The sequence below is a fragment of the Larus michahellis genome, chromosome 2, assembly GCF_964199755.1.
Source record: "Larus michahellis chromosome 2, bLarMic1.1, whole genome shotgun sequence".
Classification (NCBI taxonomy): domain Eukaryota; kingdom Metazoa; phylum Chordata; class Aves; order Charadriiformes; family Laridae; genus Larus; species Larus michahellis.
In genome coordinates this window covers 145,980,479-146,007,226 of record NC_133897.1, presented here as the reverse complement: position 1 = coordinate 146,007,226, position 26,748 = coordinate 145,980,479, and the positions used below count along the sequence as shown (strand labels likewise).

At 38.1% G+C, this 26,748-nt stretch overlaps 1 protein-coding gene across 5 annotated transcripts in view; it reads right to left on the bottom strand.

The window, feature by feature from the left end:
* Positions 1-26,748, bottom strand: part of VPS13B (vacuolar protein sorting 13 homolog B) — a 479,916-nt gene that overhangs the window by 89,055 nt on the left and 364,113 nt on the right. For all 5 annotated transcript variants that reach the window (XM_074577514.1, XM_074577516.1, XM_074577511.1 and 2 more), the window contains 2 exons: positions 20,759-20,896; positions 7,524-7,931 (listed from right to left, as the gene is read on the bottom strand). In XM_074577514.1, the coding sequence (XP_074433615.1) occupies positions 7,524-7,931; positions 20,759-20,896 (546 nt within the window). The remainder of the gene's footprint in view (positions 1-7,523; positions 7,932-20,758; positions 20,897-26,748) is intronic.

The following is a 26,748-nucleotide window of genomic DNA, read 5'->3' as shown; positions in this document are numbered from 1 at the left end:
TATACTACAGTTACACTGCTCTGTTGACAGGTATCTTCTACCAAACAGCTCCTGAGAAGAAAGCGTAAGAAAGCTATGAAAATAATTACAGGGGAAATACTGCAGTTAATTTAAAAGTCGGCCAATTTATTCAAGTCTGAAAGAGCAGTAGCAAAGAAGTGGTGAGGCGTAGTAAAGGACAATTTTCAAGGAGAGATTTAGTTAACAGTCCGTTGACCGCACTGTATTTCTCATTAGTGTCAAGCTGAATCTTATGATAGTTCATTCTCCCCACGAGAACAATACTTACACGTTACCAATTAACTATTCTTTAGTGAAAGAGAGTTTTTCAGCATTACATGGGGACACATGTGGGCTCTGTAAAAACATGAGATGTGTAACACACGGTAAACAGAAAGTAATGATCTTAAACAGGCCAAACCCTTGAATTCGTCACTAATAAATGTCCCCATGCATTCAGCAGTCCTGGCTGCTGGGAGCCTGTTTTCTTCAAATACTTCAAACACTTAAAACCCAGGAACATTTATTATTTTAATCCATTACAGGCAGTGCTTGATTTAACTTTATTGGTTGTGGTGGTGGTAGTAGTTATAGTGGGGGTAAAGCTATGTTCTTTTACACATCATTTCAAAAGGGCTTAATTATATTTTATAGCTCAGGCCAGGAATCCTGCTTGTTTTGTGTCTAACAAGGTTCAAATGGAGTTCAGGTCAGTGATGAATCAGAAGAGAAGTCAAAGATGGTTATCTATTTGAAATGAGCTCATCTCCTTAAAGAATAACTGGGCAGGTACATCATGTTCATTACACCACTGCGTACTAAGGAGCTGAAAAATGACAATTCACTTATTGATTCGTTAATTTTGGATTTTGTGACACCTGATCAGGGAGGGCATACTAAAGTTAAGATCTAAAGGGATTTTCATTTTTGGTCAAGGCTGTCTTGGGTATACAATAATTTAGAATGTATTTGTAAAGCTCTATATTGCTCTAACTTATTAAGTGTAGAAAAATGCATAATGGAAAACAAGAAAAACAGTGTTCATTTTGCATCCATGAGTCCAGCTTTCAAAATTGACTGAGTGCTATAATACATGCATAATACTTGTTTCTGGTATCATAAACATTTTATTTTTAAATATCAGCAGTTTTCAGAAAAAGAAAACATTCTCAGTCCATCTTTACAGATGGCCATGGAGAGGTCCTTCAATTTGAAAAAAAAAAAAAAATCTATGTATTTTCACATCTTAATTTTAGGTGGTTGGTTGAAACCTTTGGTTTCTTTTCAGGAGACAGCTGGTACCTACAACTGCCACTGATTTATCAAGTTGTAGATATTTAGCACTACTGAAAAGTCAAATACTGAATGGTTGCACAGTAAATGAAGCATTACAACATAGCAGAACTATAGAACTGCACAAGGCTGAATTACAATTACAGCTTTGGAGTAATTCTGCTCCTCTGCTCTATGCTTGATTCACTGGATTTCAACTGCTTTAATAAACTAAGTAGTCCATGAACTAGAGGGTAATTTTTCTTTACACATAAACCATCCTGAAGATAGTGCCTGGCAGCACCTGAGCTGTTTGAGCCTCTATAACCCAGTGAATTATGCTTGTGGAAGTCCAAGTCTTGACAGATAGACCCTGGCCACTCAAACTGAATAGGTTTCCCTGCACTCTTGGGATGTGGTTCCCCAGGATAAAGGCCACTCCTGTCCCAGGTTCCTTTGTTCCAATTGTCTGCTCCCTTCGATCCTTCCTCCCCCTCCTTTGTATAGTTCTCTGAATTCCCTTTTATACCAGCATGGTTCATTAAAGTGCACCCGTCCAATGAGCCGACTGAAGGAGACGATCTTGCTGGCAACTTTTTTTTCCTGTGGGTTAGTTTTGAGATAGATCAGTGGCCTGACTCAACGCAGTGAACAGCTGCCCAAGTAACAGAGGTAGCGCAAGGCAGAGTGTGGAAATATGCAGCTACAGTAACCCAAACTTCCTGTGGAATTACACCTTTTGTTTGGGCAGCAAGCTGGTGATCTCATCCCATAAAAAATACTCTTGTCATAGAAAAAGAAGAAACGTGTTACCAGTATGTTAACAATTTAAACAACTTAAGGACCTGGTCCTTAAGACTGGGCAATAATGCCTAATCTCTGTTCTGTACCTCACACTGCAAAACGTAGATTGAACTAGAGGAATTGCACAGAAAGCATAAAATGTACGAAGAAAACATTCAGCTTTCACTGTTATCTGTATTTCCTCATGAATGTAAATATTCTATAGAATTGACTACCATGAAAATGCTGTATCACCTACTACCGCCATGTATAGCACTGGGATCTGCATAATAAAAGGAATTCCAGTCTCAATAAAATATGCAATTACTTTCACGATAAAAGCTGCAGAGATTACAAAAACAACCATATTTGTTCTGAATCGAATTTCATCTGGAATCTACTTTTTAAAGTTATTTAAACTGTAAATACAGTCCTACAAAATCAGTGCACCCTGTCTTGAATCAACAACCTACAACTACCTTTTTTTTTTTTTTCTTTTTTCTCCCCCTCCCCTCCCCCCCGCCCCAAGTTAATGTGCTAGTTCATCAGTAGCAATTCTGAACCCCGTTACAAAGCACCAGTAGGGATTCTGACCAGGATTAATAGTGGTACTCAGTCCTGGGATTAGGTGGTGTCTTGTTTCATGGATTTTAGGCCATCTGTTCTTTCCTCCTACATTATACTCCTGCAGAACTATAAACGCACCTCCACCTCAGGGACTATAGAAAGGAATTAGAATTCTTCTGCTTTTCATTATCACAAGATTCAGTAACTCATTTCATTGTCAGGATAATCCCCTTTTACTCTTTCTTTTGCGCTTGCAGGGTATGCCAAAATGACAAATAAAATCCCAGATGTTAGAGACCTGATGAGGTCTCCACCTTTTCTTGAGTGTTGGGTTTAAGCTACTTGGGACATGGTGTCAAATCTGACAGGACCCTGATGCCCACACCCAATATTCATTAAGGTTTGTTAGTGATTTGTATAGCTGTCTACAAGCTGCACTTCCACCTCAATCCTCAGTGGCCATTTAAATATTTAGTTTGTCCTCTGGCTTTTACTGACAAAGAATTAATTTCCTATTGTTCAAGTGTTGGAAAGAGTTTATATTTCTTTCTAAAAGTAACAAAGGTCTTCTGGGTGTTGTAAATGGCTTGTTACTGCTGCATATTATTTTAGGTAGTCATATCTAATTTAATGCTTTATTTCCCCACGGGCTAACTTGCATATCTGCAGCATCCAAAGGCTATGACAACGCCTTAGCGGAGTTTTCTCAGGAGAGTCAGTTAACTCCAAAATTAAGTTTGGTCTTTGCGCTACACCAATTAATAGCTGCATTTAATTTTTAATATTTCTATAAAGTATCTTAAGTATATAGTTTCTTTCAGGCTTAGTAAAAATTCTTGCAATTATCATACGCTCAACTAGTGTTTATTTTTTTCCCCCTTATTTATATGCTAAAGTAATCATCTCTGTATACGGGACGAAGGACTGGGGAATTCTGTCTATGATCTTTGGAATATTTTATGTCTGTAACTCTCTCAGTCCAGACACTGAACAGCAAGACTTCCCTCCTGTGTCCAGCCCGAGCAAAATAAAGCTCCGCCGACAGGCTACAGGCTTCTTGCTGTCTTTCACTCTGGGGAGAGTGCAGTCCTCAACCTCTCTCATTTATCTGCTCTTTTGGCAGGTAGGTAGTGCTAATTTCAACACCAAACCTAAATTAACTGAAAGCCGTATGTTTAGAACTGCATTCTATTTCCTAGTATTTGTTGCTGAAAATTATTTCAGCTTTAACGGCATGTGACTGTTCTGGAGAGAGCTACATACCGCAGGTGTGACACCAAGCTACCTCACATCTGCCTGGGTACGTGGCACTCCAGAGCTCCAGCCACTTTGCAGAAGGTGCCACGCACTTCGCAGGACAAAAATCACTGAACCAGGTCTAACGACAGTTCTTGAACCTGGAGTTTTTGTCAACAGTACAAATAAGCATTCATTTCATAAAACTACAAGTTTTAACTTGTAACTCTAAGACACAAAATACAAAATTAGTACAGGTAATTATTTTATTTAACATCAGTATGACTTAAACGCCTGCCCTTAAGGGTATCAGACAAACTATATTGGTAGCCTCTTCTAAAGTAAAATTAATATTTTTTTTTTTTGAAAAATGGATTTTATTATGGTTTGATTTTTTTGCCAATACACTGCATCACATTCTACAACAGTATTATTTTACTAAAACCAAATACTCAGGATTTCACCATAAGTACAGAGGTGAACATAAGTATTCTAGCAGAAATAGTAACCATGTTGTTATAAGTAACTGTTGTATTAAAACATGAAAAATGTCCAAAAAATGAAGTCCCCTGACACACTAAGGGTTTGGGGTTGTGTAACAGTGCAGCGGGACATGTAGAAACTGAGGTGTTTTAATTTGATCCAACTGCAATGTGAGTGTTCAACACTTACAATTTATTTTGTTAGAAGTGAAATAATTCAACTAATTAGCTCCTCTGTTTTTCAGAAGCTACATCTTTTTACTTTCACAAGAAATTAAGAAGAAAAATTAAAACAGAAGGCCTTTAGCTTCCATGATTAAATCCGGGAAGCCTAGAGGGAAAACTCATAATTAAAAAAAAAAAAGTTATATGGCAAGCTTCTTCCTTAATTTCAGCTAAAAAAAAAAAAATCAAAGCATTAGACAAGGTCACGCACTTTTGTTTTCCCCTATAAGGGAGGAAAAATGCCGACAATACATTCTTGCGAGGTTTTTTTGTTAAATAATTCCTAGCAAATAGGATTCCTTACAAACCAACTTCATCTCCTACATTAAAACTCATCTGGAAAAGGGGTCGTTTACACTGTTTATAAAACACTGCCACATAAAATGTGTAAAAAAACATATTTCACTAAAAATAGCTTGCGTAAGTAAGGGATTAGAGTAGTTTCTACTGCTATAATTGTTCCTTTGTAGTTTTTTCCATGATGTTTTTGAACAGTGTTTTTAACTATGTTTATTAAAGTCAGCACATCAAAAAGGATCAAAGAGAAAGCTAGTGAGAACCAAAGAAACCCCAAGCGTATTGTGTTGTCTCACTGGGGAGTTATGCAGATTCAAGTAAACAAGTGCAAATTGTTGAGGTTTTAATAAAAATTTTCTACAATTATTGTATCTGAAGTCATTCTATATAATAACATCTGTACAGCAGATGGTCATACTGTACAAAAGGCAAGCAATGCTCCTTTTTCTTCCTCTGTTTTAACAGTACATCTGAGATGACTACTTTTGTCATTGTGCTTAGTTTGGTTCAGCAAATAATTCGTAAAATGCAGCTGCTGCAGATGGTCACAATAGTTATTTGACTGTAAAATCAAAGACACAGTGAAGTATTTGCGTATTAGTTTCATTCTATAAAAAAAAAAAATTCGACATTAACCCTGTTCAGCTCAAAAGGTAGATCTATAAAACCTTTTGTAAAAAGGAAAGTAGTGAAGAACCGACATATTTAAATTCTTCTTGCTCCCAAGACACAGCTACTACACTTCTTTTTAATTGAGTTAGCTTGTCTAATCTCTTTGCAATACTAAACCAAATCTAGTTAGCAACTGTGGTATTATTCTAAAGTATTTTGAACACAAGATTATAATACCATTTCCCCTGCACCGAGTAATTTATCTTCTTTCCTGAAGTTATAATTTCCACTTTGGTTTCTACCGGTACTTTAATTTTAAATTAATAATTTTAAATAAAAATAATAAAAAAAATTAATAAAATAGTTTTTGACCGTTTCAATCAGTTTTGTAGAAGCGTGTCTTTTGCACTTCTTGAAACTTAAAACAATTTATTGCACCACCACAACAGCATGCAAAATCTCATCGCATGTATTTGTCTTTTTATAAGCAAAGATAAAGCAACCTTAACTGGGAAAAAAAGTGAAAAGAGTCAGCTGATGTCTATTTATTGTCTGGTTATGAAAGTTCTTCATATAGAACTAATTTCCATTTTCATTAGATTCAGCATCAGCATTGCTTTACTTAACATTGCTTGCCAGACTACAAACACACTGAAGATTCACGTATAGCTTGTGACAGGAAAAAGAAAGATTGGCTTCCTCCGGCTGCCAGAAGAATTAAGAAACAGAACTTCGTAACAGAATGTTTCTGAGGTTTAACGTGCAAGGCGAGGTACATCCTCCTGGGAAGACGAAAAACTCCAGGGTAAGTGATACACACTGCTGAGTTTGCCAAATTGCTTTCGAGTACACTGACGGAGTGGACTCGGCTTTGATATATCGAAGCTTGCTGTGAACACCATAACGTACCATGGGACTGATAACGTATAAATGATAGAGGGAAAGTGATGGAAGGAAAGAGGATTATTATACAGAAAGAAAACTAGAACTATTTAAAGGACATCAGAAAGGCCTTTTACTCCGTTGCAGTGCTTTCTGTGCTAGGGTTGCAGTCTGACTGGAAAAGCGTGGGAACGCAGGCACTGTTCCTGCCTGTACTGGTGTTTATTTATGGATAAATCAAGAGTTTCAGGCTCCAGCACTTTCAAAGGCTTTCATGTACTACGAACCTTAAATTTTTCATTTTTAACTTTTAAAACAATAAAGAAGCACTGAAACTTGCTGGCCTGAGGAGAAATATTTCAGACGAAAAAGAAATAAATCACCACCTCACTTGGCATACAACTTGCTCCTCGCAGCTACAGACCATTTCTACCTCGCAAGCTACTCTGCCAACTACCTACATCTGGCTCACCTCCACATCATGTAAATGTACCATCTTATTAATTTTATTGAAAGACTAATAAAGCAATTTACAAAGACACTGAAAATGTCTCCATTTTAAATGAGTCTCTGGTATCCTGTTAATTGTACCCAAGGTGTAACATTTCCTTGCAGCTCTGCAGTAATGAGGCTGGAGCACCCGTTTTCCCTGGGTGACTCTCAGCTGTGCAGAGGAAGCATGTAAAAATTTAAAACTTCATAAGCCCGGAGGAGAATAATGGTATGACCCAATATTTACATAGTAACATGTGTCAGGGCTCTGAATAATTATTTTGGTTTTTTTTTTTTTTAAACAGAAATATAGGGTCCTAACAAGAAAATGTGGTTATAGAGTGAAAACTGTCAAAATTTTGCCCTTTGAAGTATGTACTGAATTATCAGAATACCAGAATAGTGGTTCTTATAACCACTATTCCAGCCAGAATTCTGTCAATAAATTAGTAATTACAAGCTAGGGGATATTAACTACAAAATTAAGCACTCTTGGGTGCTGCCTCACTGAAAGGAAAACTCAGGTAACGGACTCTATCAGGGATTTTCTATTTTCTGTTGTAGATTTATTATGTTAGCTAGAGAAGGTTCCCCTCAATGCCCCACGCTTTAATACGGTTACCAGGCCACCACTTGAACAAATCAGTAGCACTTCCAACTTTCAAAAACTCTTACCTGCAGTTTTATGTCCACTTTTAATATTCAGGCTCCCGGTGAGGTTTGATAAAGAGACTAACAAACAAGGTTTATTGGGATGTGGGACGGTTTCCATTGAAACGACCATTTGAACGGTGTGAATGGAAATTTTCTGGAAGCAGGAAAGCGCTTGCCACAAGTTTTCTTGTGCTGTAGCCTTTTGCGCGGTGTTGGTGTGCACTGCAGATAGCAAATCCTTTGTACTGGGGTGTTTGGTTATTGAAGTGACATCCTCATCTGGATTAACGCCAGCCGACGGAGCAGCCTCCTTCTTGGGCTCATCACCATTTCTGGTTATGATTTTCTTCAAAAACTGGTTTATTTGATCAAGTCTGACAAAACTGAAATTTGCTTTCACAGGTTTTGATATGTCCACATTTACGTCAGCTGTAGGAGAGAATTGGAGAAAGAAATATGAGAAGCTATAGTGCAGTTATTCAAGTAATGTAAAAATATTAGACATTTAGTGGAGATAACATTATTTCTACCATGTTTCATTAAAAAGACTGAATCAATGGTAAAATATAATGAAACAATAGAAATAACTGAATATAAAGGAACTGAATTGAATAAACTGAATAAAAGGAATATAAAGAAACAATTTAGGAATAAATCTGAATTAAAACATAATGAAAAATACTGTAAGCAATCTTCACTATCTACAGTTTTAAAGGAAGAGACATGTTGCAATGTTGATCTTATTTCCTTGTTTCTTCCCAGGGATCATCACAGCTATCTGAAAGACACACACTTTATTTGAGCCTGTAGAAGGGTAAATACATTAGTCCTTTTGTGTCAGAATGAAAATATACTTCACATTCTCTTGAGTTTTACATCCAGTAGAACTATTTGACTAAACTCCAAAGCCAACAATGAACATTATCAACACATTTAGATAAGTGAATAACATGTATATTTTCTTGTTTCCTATGCAGCTAATATGCAGTATTCTGCAACGCATTTTCACAATAAAATGTGAAATAAAAAGAAAATATAAAAACTGAGGTATGTTTAGATTTCTTTGTTTTCCAGGGAGACTGGAATAACATAATATTTTAAAAATGTTCTTTGCTCCTTACTAAAGGATTTTGGTACTTCCCAGACTGCTAAAAGTCTCACAGAATTTTAGAAATCACAACTGATATGAACAACATCACTAATAGCTGAGATGTTATAATTACCAAGATTATTTCACAGATGGGAAGCAGGATTTTACAATGGCTGAAACTTATTTCTGTGCCGCTATCTGCCTTTTTAATCGGTACATTACACATCGTTAGAGAAATCCAGCTTTAACTTATTTTTAAAATTTTTTCTTTTCAAATTCAGCTTTCAGTCAGTAATGAGACAGCCACCCTGGGCAGGGGGAAAAGTTCGCTTTTCACTCTGCTGTTTGATTTCCACCGCCCCACCCCCAAGAACCAACAATGATTAAAATCCTGTGCATATATCTAAACTAGATTAAATGTTCAGAGAAAGCAGCGCTACTTAGTTTCGAGTTTCACTATAAATACGTATAGGAAACACTGTTTGTTCAAGGTTTTACACAGATTAATGAGTATTTCACCAAAATTAGGACCTACTTTCAAAGTTGTTCAGGATCACGTTCTACTCTTAACACTGATGCAAACTAAACGAGCTCGATTCTCCCACTCTTTAGGTAAATTGAAAGTTTTTACCACAACAGTGAAGGGCTGCAAGAGCAAAACTTCGGAGCTGCTCTTAAGCATAGGTTTATACTGACTTCAGAGAGTCCCAGGCACACAACAAAGCACATTTCTAACCCCCCAAAATATCCAGGGGTTATAAATTTCAGTTAGATGCTTTGGTATCTGAAAAGATAAGTCTCTCGCTAATTATAAACTAGCACTTTTTCTACAAAGATACAAGAAACTTATTAATGGCCATGTAAGGTTTGTTATACCTGAATTAAAAAAATCCACACAATCTTAGAAAAAACTCTGTAGTATTCTACAAGCCACAGCTAACTGAAATTTAAGACTGAAAAACTATTTTTATTGTAACACACAATTTTAATCAATGGGTTTTCTGAAAATGCTTTCTCTTAGAATCACAGAATCATTTAAGTTGGAAAAGACCCTTGGGATGATTGAGTCCAACCATCAACTCCACTCTATGAAGTACTCCCTTACACCATATCCCCCGACACCACGTCTAAACGAGTCTTAAACACATCCAGGGATGGTGACTCCACCACCTCCCCACCACCACCTCCTCTTGTGTTAAAGCCTTCCACACTGAACTAGAAACTGTGGCAAAACACTAGCTAACACACGGGCCTAGTAGAAAGGCAAGTATTGAAGCTTGGAAGCTGGACATAAGAAGAAAGCAAGATTTTTAGGCATCCAAAATCACACTTGATCAACATGATCAAGATTTTTCAAAATACTTATGTACCGATATTTTTAATTAAAAGCAAGGGAAGCAAAATGTCAAAATACTTTTGAAAAATCTCTCCACCCTTCTTGGCACTAAAGAATACCCCAAGACTTGCCTGCCTCTTTGCACGCATCATTGGTCCACTCCTCCGTCTGAATGGAGAAAAGAGACTTACAAATAAAGTAGAGACCCATGGGACATTACGATATTAATTTACTTATGATACTCAAATGGAAAGGAGTGTTATTCTAATGAAATGTTAAAAAAACCCCAACAAACAAATGAGCAGCATCTTTAAAATGGTACAAGTTTGAAATCCAACTCACACTAGGATTTGGGTTTCAGAACCATTTAGACACTTTCAAAACAAGTCCTTTATCGACTTAATCGTCTCCAATATTGATCTAGCAATAAAGGAGTAAAATAGAATAGATGCTCATGATTTTGCTACATAATTAAGCTTGTAAGTTACTAAATGAGGAAAGGACCCCTATTGCTTGCTGTGACAGCTTTCACATCTAACTGCTTTGTCAAAGGCACATTTTATTGCCAACACTTTCCTATGGTAGTGTAGCCCAGAAGAGGAAAAAACAGCACAAAACCCTACAACCCTAAAACTGCTTAGACAAAAGTTGACGGAGCATGTGTCAAGCTAAAGCCAGAGAGTTAACTGATTGAGAAAGATTTAAAAGGAGATTAATATGAGAGCAATAATTCTCTCGTGGGGTTCCTCAGGCCAGGGTAGAGAAGACATAGGGCACTGGTGAAACTCAGTGGTGGAATACGCATACCACCTGTGATCCTGGTCCCGTGTTTCATCACTGCTGCTAGTCACAGAATCATACAGTGGTTCGGGTTGGACAGGACATCGAAGGTCATTTAGTTCCAAGCCCCTTGCCATGGGCAGGGACACCTCCCACTAGACCAGGCTGCCAGAGACCCACCTAGCCTGGCCTTGAACACTTCCAGGGATGGGGCATTCACAACCTCTCTGGGCAACCTGTTCCAGTGTCTCACCACCCTCACAGTAAAGAATTTCTTCCTTATATCTAATCTAAATCTCCCCTCTTTCAGTTTAAAACCGTTACCCCTCGTCCTGTTGCTATACTCCCTGATAAACAGTCCCTCCCCATCTTTCGTTTAGGTCCCCTTTGGGTACTGGAAGGCTGCTATAAGGTCTCCCCTGGACCCTTCTCTTCTCCAGGCTGAACAACCCCAACTCTCTCAGCCTGCCTTCAGAGGAGAGGTACTCCAGCCCTCGGATCATCTTCGTGGCCCTTCTTTGGACTCGCTCCAACAGGTCCATGTCCTCCTTACGCTGGGGGCCCCAGAGCTGGATGCAGTACTCCAGGTGGGGTCTCACCAGAGCAGAGTAGAGGGGCAGAATCACCTCCCTTGACCTGCTGGCCATGCTTCTTTTGATGCAGTCCAGGATATGGCTGGATTTCTGGGCTGCGAGTGCACATTGACAGGTCATGTTTGAGCTTCTCATCAACCAACACCCCCAAGTCCTTCTCCTCAGGGCTGCTCTCAATCCATTCTCTGCCCAGCCTGTGTTTGTGCTTGGGATTTCCCCACCCACATGCAGGACCTTGCACTTGGCCTTGTTGAACTTCATGAGGTTTGCATGGGCCCACCTCTTGGGCCTCTCCAGGTCCCTCCAGATGGCTTCCTGTCCCTCAGGTGTGTTGACTGCACCACAGAGTCTGATGTCGTCGGCAAACTTGCTTAGGGTGCACTCAATCCCACTGTCTATGTCACCGACAAAGATGTTAAACAGCACTGATTCTGGTACTGACCCCTGAGGAATGCCACTTGCACTGGTCTCCACTTGGACATCAAGCCATTGACCATGACTCTCTGAGTGCAACCATCCCCAATACCTTATCCACCAAGTGGTCCGTCCTTCAAATCCATGCTTCTCCAATTTAGAGACAACGATGTCACATGGGACAGTATCAAATTGTTTTCACAAACACTGTACTCATCCAAGAAAGCAATAAAAAGACAGTAGGACAAATGACTTCCTTGTTTTCTCTCTGGAAAGAGCACGTCACCCAGAAAAATGTTTTCATGACTGATAACTTTACGAACGGTTGTATTAAGTTACTATTATCCAGTGAATCAGTCCTGACAGAAGGTGGTGGCAGCCAAAAGCATAATTGCAGAAAATGTAACTCTGGAACCTTCACTGCAAATACTTCAACTATCTCGTAATGACATAGGTTATTTTTACAATGGGGGAAATATTATGTAAGGAGATTCTTTGGCATTTTAAGTAAAACGTTCAAAAAATAAAAAACCAATTGAGCAATCAACATGTTTCTAGTCTTTGTCCTGTTTTACACTTAGCACTTAGTAAAAGAAGCTTTAACATTCCTTCTAAGAAAAACATATTTAAGTGATGGACAGAAACAGTGAAAACTGATGAAATATGAAGAGCTATTTATAGCAGTTGATGAAGATAGATGTTCAGCAGCTTCTCCAGTCACGCAAAATGGGCTAAAAAGAGACGTTACAATGTAAAGGGTCACCTAGATGCAGATGGAATAAAATTTCTAGGGTGCAAAATCCAAAGGTAATAGTCTTTTTAGATGATTTTAAACACCTTGGGAAGCACACCACACAACACTGTGCAGATTCTGTACGAGTAGGAAAACACAGGTTCCTATAATCCAAACAAGTCTTTGAATTGTCCAAAATTACACCAGACTCCGGACAGGGCAAAAGGTAGCTCAAAGCCACTGTTAACTCCTCAATTACATCAGTCTCTCTGCCTACTAGCGACTGGCTACCATAATTATACCCCAATGCTTTCGTTAGATTTAAGACATAATAGCAATAACTTATTTTGCCAGTTTTTCTCTATTTCTGACAAACAAATACAAAGGAATTACTGTGCCTGTACATAGATTGCATTCAACTGAGTCATTTCTGGTTATGTTTAAATCAGACTGAACTAGATGATCTTTTAATTTTTTTATTACAGTGTAGCATTTGAGTCTTGAATTTGATTTTTTCTTTCTCTCTCTCAATTTCTTCACTACATCCCTTTAGCTAACCCAATAAGTCTACGTCTGTCGATTATTAGTTACTAATTACGCTTCACAACTTTCTGAACAGCTACTAGGAAACAGAATGATGAAATAACTATTGAGTTAAAAGGAGATTAGATAAATATAAATAAATTACGCTTATTATATGCTCCCACCACACCAGGAGATGACTTAACAGCGAAAGGAAAAGAATCACGTTGCAATAATGAAATCAGAGAGGGAATTCAGGTCCCAGAGGCGATTCTACGGAGTTTATGTTAATGTACACCTTGTGGGGGACCAAAAATCAACTGGAATAGTTTCCTGAAAACTGTTTCCAGCTATTTTCTCATTTTAAAAGTTCCAACTTCACTTGACCCATTAGTCATCATATTACTTACATTTATTATGTATTTTGAAATCTATTACAAAAAACCCAATGGATTCAATATGGCCTGTTTGAACAAAATCATAACATCTATAAAAGAAAACCTATAAGCAGCGCTCTGAAATTTCTGTCTGAAACAATTTCTTTCTTTGTCATTTTATTACTTAGAACTTCAGATAAAAAATTTCAGCGTTATGAATATTTTACCCTTGTTCTCCATAACATTCAGATTTGGACTGCGAAGATATAATTTTATTCTGTGAACTTGGGATAATGATATTACTCAAAAGGACTTTTTATTTGGTGGGCTAAGGATGAATAAGCAACGCAATAATAACAGAGCTCCTAGCAAGTTGCTTTAGGTCAATCCCAGCTCTTACTGAAGTCAGCGGGCTTATTCTAATATATGCCATAACTTAATGTACACCAGGTCACTATTTCTATGACTAATAAACTACCATAGTGTTCTGAAAAACCAGAAAGTAAACTCCATGAAAATTATTTATAAACTTTATTTATAAGACTGGGGTCTTTTCATAGACTATGAGAAATATTGAACTGTGAGAGAGAAAAATATGGCATTATCCAAGATTTTTTTCACTTTTCATACCCCTCATTCTGCAGTGGATCTTCTATTCCTCATAGGTAATACAGAAAAGGCCGGGTCTTTCTTTCTCAGGTTGGACATGGGTCTCGCTCTCCCCTACCCCAAGAAGGCTGTAAAATATTAAACTTCTTAAGAGTACTGATATAGAAGAAACTACTATTTGCTCTATACTCTTAGGAGGATTGAATTTCCTAGTCCTAAAAGGAAAGACGCAGACAACAGGCACGAAAGATTTTACCACCAGTAATATTCTTTCTCCAGGAGCCACCCATCCTGATGCAAGTAGTCTAACAGAGGAAATCTGAGGAAGGTAAAGGTAATCTCGAGCCCTGATTCTGATTTGGAGTCAGGGTGGCCCTTTGGTACCAGGGAAATAGCTGAATTGCAAAAATTAAATTTATAAAAATACAAAAGAGAGAGACATGTAAAGAAAAGACTAGCTGTACTGTTCTCAATTGTCCCTGGTCAGGCATCAAAAGAGAGACAAATTAAAAGAAATTGAAAAGCAAGAAGAATACAAACGACTTGTTTTTATCCTCTAATTCATCATTCTCAATTTGGATCAAGGGAAAAGAAGGAAGAAACTTGAGACAAGGCTTCAGAGGCCATCTGCAGTCCATCTTGTGTTCTGCTTCTGTGAGACAGATGCCAATTAGTCTGGAAGAGGCTGGTAGTCCCTGCTCGGTATTTCTACCTACTGCCATCTGTGTGCTCCAGCCCCACAGAAACAGCTCTCTAAGGCCAATATGGCAAACTACAGCCTTCAGGCAGCTCAATCAACTCGAGCCATGCGGGGTGTTCCCCAGCGGTAACAACTGCTACTTCCATGACCTAGTATGTCATTGACGTTATACAAAGGTGACACAAAGACATTAGCAGGTCTTCCTTGCCAGTGCCAGGGCTTGAGATCTCAAACAAGGCTCGGTGATGTAATTCTATTATTTTTCTTAAATTGTCACAATCGAACCAAAATAAATTGTTGGTCAAGAAGACCAAAGATACCACTTATAAAGGATGGAGGTTGACTGCTGTTCATAGGATGTTGACTGAAAGAAAGGAACTGTGCAACTACCAAATATACTACAGAATTGTGTCAAGGGTTGGGTGGTGAGGCCAAAAAACTATAATGTGAGCATTGGGAGGCACTATCATGAAAAGAGAATCCTAGCTAAGGGAAATGCTAACTCTCTCAACAGAATCAGGGAAGCTGAAACACAACACAGTGAGATGAAATAAATTGTTCCAGGTCATGGAGCAGGTCTGTGGAAAAGAAAAGAACCCATAAATACTAACTCTCTATTATCTGCTGTGGCTGCTGAATAATACATCTATATTAAGACATACATGAAGAAAGGGGGAAAAAAGAAAAAAGAAGAAAAAGAGGATTTCAGAAAATTGGGCAAATGTTTTAAATAAGTTTTAAAAAGAATGCTATTACACTGAAAAAGATACCGAGAAAATATTTTCAAACTTATCCACGTGGCTTCAGTGTGCAGTCTTCATTTTCAGTACTTAGACATTTGAGAAACTAAATAGCATTTAAACTGTTGTAGACATTGCTTTTAGTAAGAAACTTTGATAATTTTACACATTATTACACTGGTATTACAGACAATAGATGTGTCAAAACCAAAGCAGTACCTACAGGCTGGTACACCTGTTTGGAATATTTCCCTTTGCCCTCTTAATCAAATAAATATCATTTCATGGCTACAGTGTCAGTGCTTTAAAAAACTTGTTTGTAAAAGAGCAAAGGGAAAAAAAAACCTACTAGAAAGCTCAAAAGTTTTGCAAATGACCCAGAGTTAATTAGAAAAGTCTGCACCCTGGCTAGTTCCCCTTCTCACGTGTCAGCTCTCATTAAATCAAAAAATTCTCATTTCAAAGTTAACAAACACCATGGTTAACAAAACTGTTAAACTGGGATCAAGTGGGCACATTCCTAGGTTTATATATGATGTCATGCTAAGCAGCCCACAGCTGAACTTGCAAGTAGTATGAATGATTTTTCAATATATTAAGTATCTGATCTAATGCTAATTTTCTCTCTATAGGCTAACTGTGCTGGGAACAGGTGGCCCTGCTTTCAATTACGGAGGGCTAACATGCCAGTGTGAGGCCTGGATTAGTTCACCTTCTCACAGGGAATTTGCCTCGGTTGGGAATGGATTTATTATGGCTTCACACATGGAACGGGGCTCATGTCAGCTGAGGGCAGTGATACATCATATGATTCAAATTAACCTGCTGTGGACTGTTCCGCAGGGCTGATATTGTGTATTAAAATGACGACATTTTTAAAACAGCTTGAAAGAAACCAGGATTGCTGAAGTGCAATGGTTCCAATTTGTTCCAACTAATCTATCACCTGCTGGAGATATTATTCTAGCGGGTTTCTGGTAGCTGCTATTTTCCAGGTTTCTCCCAGCCACTGACCTTGCTAATGGATACAATTGTTGCCTTTGCGGACGGGGGAAAAGCCCGGGGAGAGAGGGCCGTGGTGCAGTTTCGCGCGCTGCTCTTCCTGCGCCACCCCGGACACAGGCCTGTGCCCCTCGCGGCGTCCAAACCACGCCAGGGAGGGACTGGCAGAAAAGAGCCCCCCCTCCCCAGCCCCCCCGTTCTCACTTTATTTTTCGGTGGGACACGGTATTCCGTAGTTTGTCTGGATAGTTTCTTCTGTAGAAATTACTTCGAAAGGCGAAGTTATCAAGGACCGCGGTTATTTCTCACCTAGTCTAACACCTTCCCAAGAAACTGCTGGGGGAAAAGGACTTTGGCATAAACCACCTGTATGTATAGGTATTTTAAGGCAATTTGTAAGAAGTTGTAATTCATAAACATGTTTTGTATCATTTGCATGCAGAAAGAATACATCAAAAAGACAGCTTTTATGGCTAAGAAAGCGTAGTTGATTTAAAAAAAAAAATCCAAAGGATGGACTAGACGGTCAAGATAATAAATTTTGAAAAATTATTGAAACAAGATGGTCATATTTGTTCCTCACCTACTGAATAATATCTAATGCTGAAGCAATAAATAGTTCACTTACTTATATGCATTAGACAAGAATTAGATGTACAATCCAGTAACAGACTGAATATAAAAGAGAGAGGGTCATGTAAACTGATGTAGATGGAATTTAAAAAATTTTAAATAATTAGTTACTGTAGAAAGAGAAAGAATAGTCCTTTAATACATTGTGGGGTTAAAGTTGAGGTCTGTTCCCACAGGCCTGATGATGAATGCTTATTTCTCCTAGGATCCTATTACCTTAAATCTGGAAGAAATATCATTTTTCTTTAGTTGCCAAAAATGTACAAAATAATCAACTCATGTGGCAAGAAGTGCATTAATGTATCCTGTTATTCTCATTTAATTAGTGGTTTCCAAGTTTAGCTACTTGCTGTAGTTTTTTGATCTCCGAGCTAATATGGACTGACAACCTGGTTTCCTGTGTGGTGAAACCATACGATTTTTCTATGGAACACTATCCACTTATCTACTTCAGCTGACAAACTATTTACAAGGAGTACTGGTTTTATCTAACACAGCAAACACTGGGAACCACTTGCAGATTTTTTCTTTTAACTGCTTGCATAGTAGTTTGCATCATAAAACACAGGCATGTTTGGTTGTTACATTTGAAATTTAACCTCAGCACACCAACAATGTATTTTGTAAGAAAAATGACATTACAATTAAATCACTGAACTTTGAACACTTAAAATCTATACAGAAAATTGGCTACTTATCACAACTGCTACATCCAGATTTTTGTCTGCATAGGCACAGCTTTTAAAAATGTGCTGCCTTTTCAGAACAGCAGATCAGCTGTACCCAACAGGTAGCACCTACTAGTGCATCTGATGCATTTTAATAATTTACGTACTGTAGTTACAAAATGCATATACATAAATGACTATGGAAACACACAGCATGTCCTTAGAAAATATGCCAGTTAGTAGCAGCATTATTTGCCGAATGTTCACCGAAAAAGAGTAGGTCTCTGAGCCCTACAACTTAAGCATACGCTAGCAGTGCATTTATTTATGCAATTTATTAACTGTGATGCCTTCCCATCACAAATAGCCGTTGTCTGGTGACCTTACAAGAGCTCTCAGGAGTTTTGCTGAGGTTCTTGTTCTCAATAAACAACTGCCAGCTTAGTTAGGATCTGGTGATGTAGACACTTTCTCCAGGCGTGCTGACGGCCAAGCTACCTCACCCTGGAAGAAGTTGTGGTTAGAGGACTTTCCCCCCAGGAGAGTTAGTAACTTGTTTTCCAGTAGCCTGCTGAGGAGCTGTCAAGCTTTCATAACTCTTTGCATGTGCTGTTCTGACGCAATCACATGCGGAAAGCGCCTTCCATTACTCATCCAATGAAACCTCCAGCCCCCACGGAAGGCTTCTTGGTAAAGGTTAGTTTATTTGAAGAGGATCTCATAGCGGCAGCAGCTGAGGTTAGAAAAATCTGCAAAGGAATGCAGAGCTGTTTTGCTATATTACACTGGCAAAACACTTGATTAAAATTCAGAGTAATTACCGTTGAGTCATGTGTAATGATAATTCCAATTAGCAGCAAAAAGATGATAAAAAATTGCCTTTTGGCTAAGAAGAGATCCTGGAGGAAATCTCTGAAGTTTTACAGGCTTTGCAAGAATAAACAGACTGAAGTTTATGATGCAATAATTTATGGTTTTTCAGTTCCCTATTTAGCCAAATACCATGGAGGGGAGAGATGTAACACTGGTTCAGGATCTGACTAAACTGTTGAGAATGGGGTATACTTAGGAATACACACTTTGCATGCTGGTACCAACTTCCATGTTTGCTAATTTTAGTCAGAAGTCCGTCCTACTGACAGGAGAGTGTCAGGGAAACACCTTCAGGTGTGCAATAAATTAAATATAAAGGCTGTGCCAGGAAAATACAGTGAGAACTTTGAGAGAAGGGGAATACACAGACAAAGGGTCTGGGAATATGGGAATATGCCAGATGTGGGGAGAGAGGACACCAAATAATTGGAAAGAATAAATAAGTAAATAAAAGGATAAAAAAAAACCAATCTGGCAGCAGTGACCAGAAGATCGTAGCCTCGAGAGAATACATTTTCCTTTTGGCTTTCCAATGGAACTCAAAAATACTGACTATTGATATTCCTCTGCTTTCATCAGCTATCTGTAAAGGCCACTGACAGTAGGCGTCTCTACCTCTCTTGTGCTCGTCATGATTAGAATGAAAATCTACTATTATTATCAATTAATCCTTTAGTTCAAATGGCAGTAGAACATGCAGTAGGTCAGAAGGTTCAAAGTCCTATTAATGAAGCCAAATAGGGATCAATGTAACAGAAGCTCTGCACCGTCACATGGTTTTAAAATCCTCTCTTTAAACAATGCCTTTAAGGAAGCACAGAAAACCAAAAAAGGGGCAATGATGAGGCTGTTTACATACTTTATTCTTTCCTTGAGATTCCAGCCTACCTGTGTGCAAAACCTGGATTTTCAAGTTACTTAACCACAGTATTTATAGTCAGCGGGTAAATATGTATGTCTCAGTCCCCAGTTGTTCAATTTGAAATCCTGGGGTCCGATACACAGAAGTGGTTACTGCTTCACCCAAAGACAACGTGAACTGTGTTTCCAATGTCTAAATTTCTGTATTTTTAAGTACCTTGGAAAACTAAATCCTGTGTTTTAAATTGGTAACCTTAATATAATGAGAAAATCTTTAACTTCGCTGTGACTCATTTGCCTTCCATGAAATGGCGAGGGCATACTATTCCATCACCCATGGGAAGGTTGTGCAAGTAAATTGGAATTGCTGTAGTGCTCAGATCCTAAAGCAGTAAGCAACACAGAGGAAATAAGTAATTCTGTTGTAGAGCCAGGTTTAGATAGTGTGCTGTAAGACTCTATGAATAGGAAAAGCCAGTACTGAAGAGCTGCTCACTAAATGACTGATAACATTCCGTGTGCTGAGTGAAGTAAGGATATTCAGGGGAAAAAACCCACGTTACACAATTCAATAAATATGCATGACAGACATGAATTATGATGGCACAGGTAAACGTAAATGTATTTTCTAACTTCTAATATACCCTCAATTATATTCTACATATTAATGTAGTTATAAATACATAATTCACAAAACAGAGAATGGATGACATACTTCAATTTGCAGAAGTTTCTGACACTCTAGGAGTGAAACTTCAAGTCACATTATTTTAAGTAAATGCTAACAAACCTTCATACTACACCACTTATATTCCGTGTTAATTAAAGAATTATTATTTTTTTTATTTTTACAGTATCAACACTTTAGATGATAGGAATTTGCAATGTCAGGTATCCAGATTCCAAAGAACCCAAGAGAAGACAGCTTATAAAGATCACAGAACGGTTAGAGTTCTTCATAAATGTTTCAAAAGTCACCTCTTACAAACATAACTGTAATAAAATTTCAGTTGTTCAGTAGGTTTCATTCTGTTGGAAATTTGCCAACCTCAGCCTTCTTGAGAAGTAAAATTTCTATATTTACCTTGGGAAGAAAATAAATAGTTAAACCTTAAACCTGTGACTGATCCAGGACTGACCAAATTTGGACCTCAAATTTCATTTCAGTTCAGAGTAATTGCTGGAGGAAAGTTTCACATTCATTAGCAAGGAATACAACATTTTTGTGATAATCTAACGCATGTGTTGTCCATATGTACATGTCCATATGTCCATATCTACAAATAGATTACATTAGAAAATAGAGATTAAAGTGCAATGTTTACCTGGTCCATTAAGGAAGTCTTTAATTTGCACAGTGATAAGAGGAGGTGGAATACCACTCTTCGCATCTACCTCTCCTGCTACCGTCTGCAACCAAATCTTGCAATAATCCAGAGCTTCTGGTAGAGTCTTCCCAGGATCTACAGGTGATAATGATCACAGTCATTAATAGTAATGATATTCCATTATATCATCATATGATGCATAATAAAACGCTACGTACAAAATTGATTAATCAACTCATGTGTCAAGCAGTGCATTAAATAAAATTGAATAAATAAAAAAGTTTAAAATGTAGCACAGTAAATAATATTCCTCATACTACTTTTATACACAGCATTTGTGCCTATAGACAGATGCATGTGTATAACAACGCATGCGAACACAGGCAAGAGCAATTACACAAAACGTAGAAAACCCGCAAAAATACCAGGTAAAATATGAGCAAAAGGTATCAGTTACTACCAGATAACTTTAAATAGCACACAATTTTAGCTTTAGCTTTTAGCTTTAGCATGATCATGCTTATGGAGTCCTTACAAGAGAATCCGTGCTCAAAATCTGCTACTTCTACATTGTATTTCCATTGTCAGGCAGAGAAAATAATAATGGAAAGACAAATGATAAAGGCTAAAAGACCAGATAGAGTATAAGGACAACGTGGTTCTATCATTCGCTTTGGATTTTCACTCAGTAACTAATCAGTAGCTATTCTTGCACACCACCTTGAACTGTATTCTTTTGATCCATTTATAATATTACAATTGTACAGTAAAATTAACTTCCTCCTAGTCTATTTTCCACGTATTACAAATGGCAAAACTAGCAGTGTAAAAAGGCTTTTTAATCTTTAGAAACTCATGACCTTCATTATAATAGTCCTCAATTCTGGCACTACAGGTCTTAAATTCTAAATAATCAATTATTCTTTATTATCAAGACTGCTACGTTAATCATTGAATGTCTGCCTCATTGTTAATAATTTAAGGAGATTTTCTTGATGTTATTATTTCCCATTTCAGTCAATTAAAAACTGCTATAATTGCTTTATTTGAGTTTTAGTGAATGGATTCCTTTCAAGAACAGCATTTACATACCCACTATTATAGTCAACATATGGTATCGTGGTATCACAGTCATATGTGGACTGGGTATATAAAGTCAGCTTTGGAATTCGTATTTCTTGACCTTATCATGTGATTCATATAAAACTTGGCACATATGAACCCTTATGTGATTTCAAAGAACCTACTGAAACCAATTGATCATGACTTCAGATCTATATGGAAAAGATCAAAAGTTAGCACATTCTTCTGTTTTTATTTGATCAATTTTCAGGCAATGACTTTACAGCAGTATTTGTACTGCATGGCATATACATTACAGCCTTTCCTTCCCTTTATTCCTGCTATACATTTATAAAGTCAGCTCTCAACAGTTATTTAAGGGCTGTCACTGCATGCAACAGATTTGTATATTTTCCATGTGAATTTCTACATTTTTATGGTTCTTAGCCCTTTCCTTTAATTACACTAACCAGAATGGTGTGGCACACTCCCTTTTCTATAGTAACTGCTTTAGGGAATATCTTGTTTCCTTTGTCTGGAGTTTGCCTAGTATACTGAAAATCATAATAATAAAAAAATCTTTATCACCAAAGTACACATTTTTTTCCAAAATATACTTTTGTAGTTGTTCTGAACAAGAATGTTATCTCTGACTTGGATCTATACAATTATATCTTGTTTTGTGCTAGTAGCTCATCATAAATAAGTAATATGCTAACGTTTTTCAGAATATATGGTGTAAAGCATTCTAAAAATCACCGAATATTGTGCAATGAACATCACTGAATCAATTAAATTGATTTCTAAGTTATTGTGCCTTCAGAAGTATTAGTATAAACATTTAGGTGTATCAATATAGGGCAAAATGTTGCAATATGCCATTATTTTGTCTCATTTCTGAAAGATAATAATCACATACTGTGTATGGCAACCTAGATCATCCACTAACTTTTCAGAAAATCCAGTAAATTTAGTCAAACATTCCTTGTGCGGAATACATTTGCAGGTATTCCTAATATCCTAAGATGTGTTTATGTTATAAAACACCTATATAATTATTTTAAAGTTGTAGCTGTTTAAAGACGAAAATATCTCTATGGAAAGAACTTACATAGCAGAAAATCCTTGCGTGACATAACACATTATCTATACAAACACTGCCCTCAGGGCAATGGGAATTGCAGCACGTAAGCACAGAATCAAAAAAATAAAGGAACGATGCGGCTCTCAGGACATTATTTTGCTCTGTCATGTCTCCTAGGAGTGCAGCACCATCACCTCTCCATTACGTGGGGTGCCGCAGGACTGGGATACATGAATAATGAGGAGGACTCCAGAATTTACACGTTGGGAAAACAACACAAAGAAGTCTCCGTGCATAAAATTAGCCTGAGTCCAACAAAATATACTACTTTTGACCTAGCACTGGCCTTACTGATTTCAAGCACTTTTTTTTTTTTAGTTATAGAATCATAGAATAGTTTGGGTTGGAAAGGACCTTTAAAGATCATCTAGTCCAACCCCCCTGCAATGAGCAGGGACATCTTCAAATAGATCAGGTTGCTCAGAGCCCCGTCCAACCTGAGCTTGAATGTTTCCAGGGATCTACCACCTGGAAACAACCTGGACCAGTGTTTCACTACACTAATTGGAAAAAAATTCTTCTATCTAGTCTAAATCTACTCTTTTTTATTTTAAAACTATTGCCCCTTGTCCTATTGCAACAGGCCCTGCTAAAAAGTTTGCCCCCATCTTTCTTATAAGCCCCCTTTAAGTACTTGTAAGGCTGCCATAAGGTCTCCCTGGAGTCTTCTCCTCTCCAGGCTAAACCACCCCAACTCTTTCAGCCTGTCCTCAAAGGCGAGGTGCTCCAGCCCCTCTCATCATTGTTGCGGCCCTCCTGGGCACCCGCTCCAACAGGTTGAAGCGAAACTGTGTTGCTTTGGATCTGAGCTAATTCTGGAAGCAGGATAGTTGCATTGACACAATTTTGCATCGGAGGTAATAATCCCAAAGGGCCATGCACAGAACTAGTTTGAATGCTTCCAAGCCCATGGCATATGGTTCATTTGGAACCTGGGTTACAGACTTGACCGTAAATCCAAATATGCCACATACGGATCAATAAGTAAGTTTTTACATAATGAAAATAATGATAAAATCCAGAGGTTTAAAAACTGACTGTGCTGCTGTATTTCTCAAAAACTTCAAGGGACTTCCATATAGGAGCTCTAAAACATATCTGTGTAGGATGAATTCATGTATTTTTAAGGTCAAAAGGCTGAAATATGTGTGTCTTGATTAAAATACTTTCTAAGGTAGAAAAAATCATATGCATTTTCAAACAATTAAGGATCCGGAAAGGAATAAAACAGTATCAATCAATCCCTATGCCACAGAAGCAATCAAATGAAAATGAGAAAATTTAGGCTGAAAAGTGAGGAATTCCTGATGGGGAGAGCTGTTAGAAAAAGGACTCTTCTCCCTCAAGGAAATGATGGAAACGTTCAGAATGTTTAAAAATACACTTGACAGAACACTATAAAATATACAATAGGGAGCAATTATGCATCAGCAGGGAACTGGTCTGAATAATCTATTATAATAGGTCATTTCCATTTCCATTTTCTATGATTCTCCCAAAAATCAACACTTAAATTTACAGTTATTTGTATAAAGAAAATGCTGGAGAACACCCAAGGGATGCATATATAAGTAAAAGGAGAGGCTAGAATTACTCCACAGCAAGCCAAGGGAGAGAAAAGAAAGGCCTGAGAAGGGAAGAGCGGTGAAGACGGCCAGAAATTCTATCCTCTACACCATGTGAAAAATTTGTCTGTGGCAGCAAAAGGAAAATCGTGAGACAACTATCACAGATTGACAATCAAGAATAGAATTTAAAATCTGGAAGACTGAGAAGCTGTGAGGCCTTCAATAGTACACATTCTCCCCCCACACTTTTTTTTTTTTTTTTGAAAAAAATAATCTCTGGCTATTTTTGAATCCACCCAAACATCCAAAGCCACTTTTAGTCTTGCTAAAGTCCAGACCTCAGCTCCAAACTTCACCATTTATGAAGTACCTTCCTAAACTTGACTTGAATTTACAAGCTTTTGATTTCACCTGCTATCCCCTCATTCTCATGTTAACAGCAGACAGCAAGCTCCAAAATTCCAAAGAGAAAAGGGAAGGAGGAGAAAGGAAAGGAGGGAGGCAGGAGAAAATTCACATCTTGAAGATTTTCATTCTTCAAAATGTGTTTTTGTTCCCGTTTGCAGCTGAGAGCCAGGGGCGGCTCAGGGGGCATAGCCTGTGGGAGGCTTTAACGGGGGGGCTCAGGGATCCGCAGCACCCCAGCAGCCGGCAGGCAGGGGACAGGGCTACCGAGCGTGTGCGCGGGACGGCAGCTTGGCCTGTTCAGCTGGAACTTTACCCAGACCAAATGAGCTCTGCAACACACTTTTATTTCAATGGATGAATCATATTTTGGTCTGCAGTCAATTTTAAAAGCCAGTACGATGCTGCAATCATCTCTGCATTTCAAACTCTGAAGTGGAACGTTTGGTCTTGTTTTAAAAATGGTTTCCATTGGAATTTAAAGAACACAAGTGGGAAAACATTTCTACTAGCGTACTCACAAGTGCTGTGTCAGGAAGTTCAAAAATGAGCACTTACAGTAACCTGAGGAATGCACATTCCCAGGCCAGCTTGTCTTTACGGGTCGGGGCTGCACCCCCCACCCCTCCTCCCCTCCATGGATGCAGATGTACCGGACAATAAATATACTCAGAGGGGAACAGGTGACACTCCAGCAGAACTCCCTCAATGCTGTGCTAGGAAAGAGCCTTAAATCCTCTCTCAGCCTCGTAGGAAGCGCAGGCTGACAGAGGCAGTGAATCAGAGCTCCTGCCAGCGCCAGCCGGCACTGCCCTCCACGCAGCCTCGCCTTCCCACTGGATCAGAGGTTACATGTGGTCTTCGCTACTGCGTCTGCTCTTCATGGACCCCCTGCCATCAAAGGCGTGGGTGTAAAAAAAATAATAAGTAAAATAAAAATCAAGAATAATTCTGGATGGCCTCACAATGCCTGTTTTTTTGCAAATGGTTCTTTGGCGGAAGCTGAAGAAATTCCATGCATAACAAGTATTTATTGAGAAATTTCTCTCCCTTAAAAAAACCAAGCACCACAACCTCCTCTTTGAAAGTAAACAAACAAACAAATAGAAAAAAGATTTTTCAAGAATGCCCAGAGCACAATGCTCAGGAAATGAGGCAATTTTGTATCTGGATTACATTACCTGAAACAAAGCAAATAAAGATTTTAAAAAAATATTTATAAAAGCGGGTTACGAGATTACATTAAAAACAATTGCACCCACTTTTATTTAAGTGGAAATGGCCAATGCTCTGTTTGCAAAAAAACTAACGGTTAGCAGATGCCTTTTTGTTAAATATAGGATGAGCATTCAATAAAAAAAGGTTGTTTTATAGTATCTTCCAGGCTATTTATACAGAATCTTACAAGTAAAGTCAGGGAGCAACTAGTCTTTTTAATGGTGCTTATTAAGCAGTTAATATTTATTCCATTAATTTTTTTACTTTGATTTGAAGTTCCTATACCTGGTGGTATCATAATTGCAATCAAGCCGTGCAATTACAAAAATAATTTAAAACACAAAAAAGGCAGTTTAGGACAACCATAATAAAACTGAGCTAACATTTTAATAACCTACTAAGTCTCCTCCTGCTACAAACTGACTTGCCAGTGGACTTGGTTGGAGAGAAGGACTGAGGAAATTGAAAGCACAACCATCAGGTCTGTAGCTCCAAGGCAGGCAAACGCTCCCACGGACAGACACTGCCCTGATGGAAATGTGCTGCTACTAACTGCTAATTAACACACTAACAGTATTTGACTTTTAAAT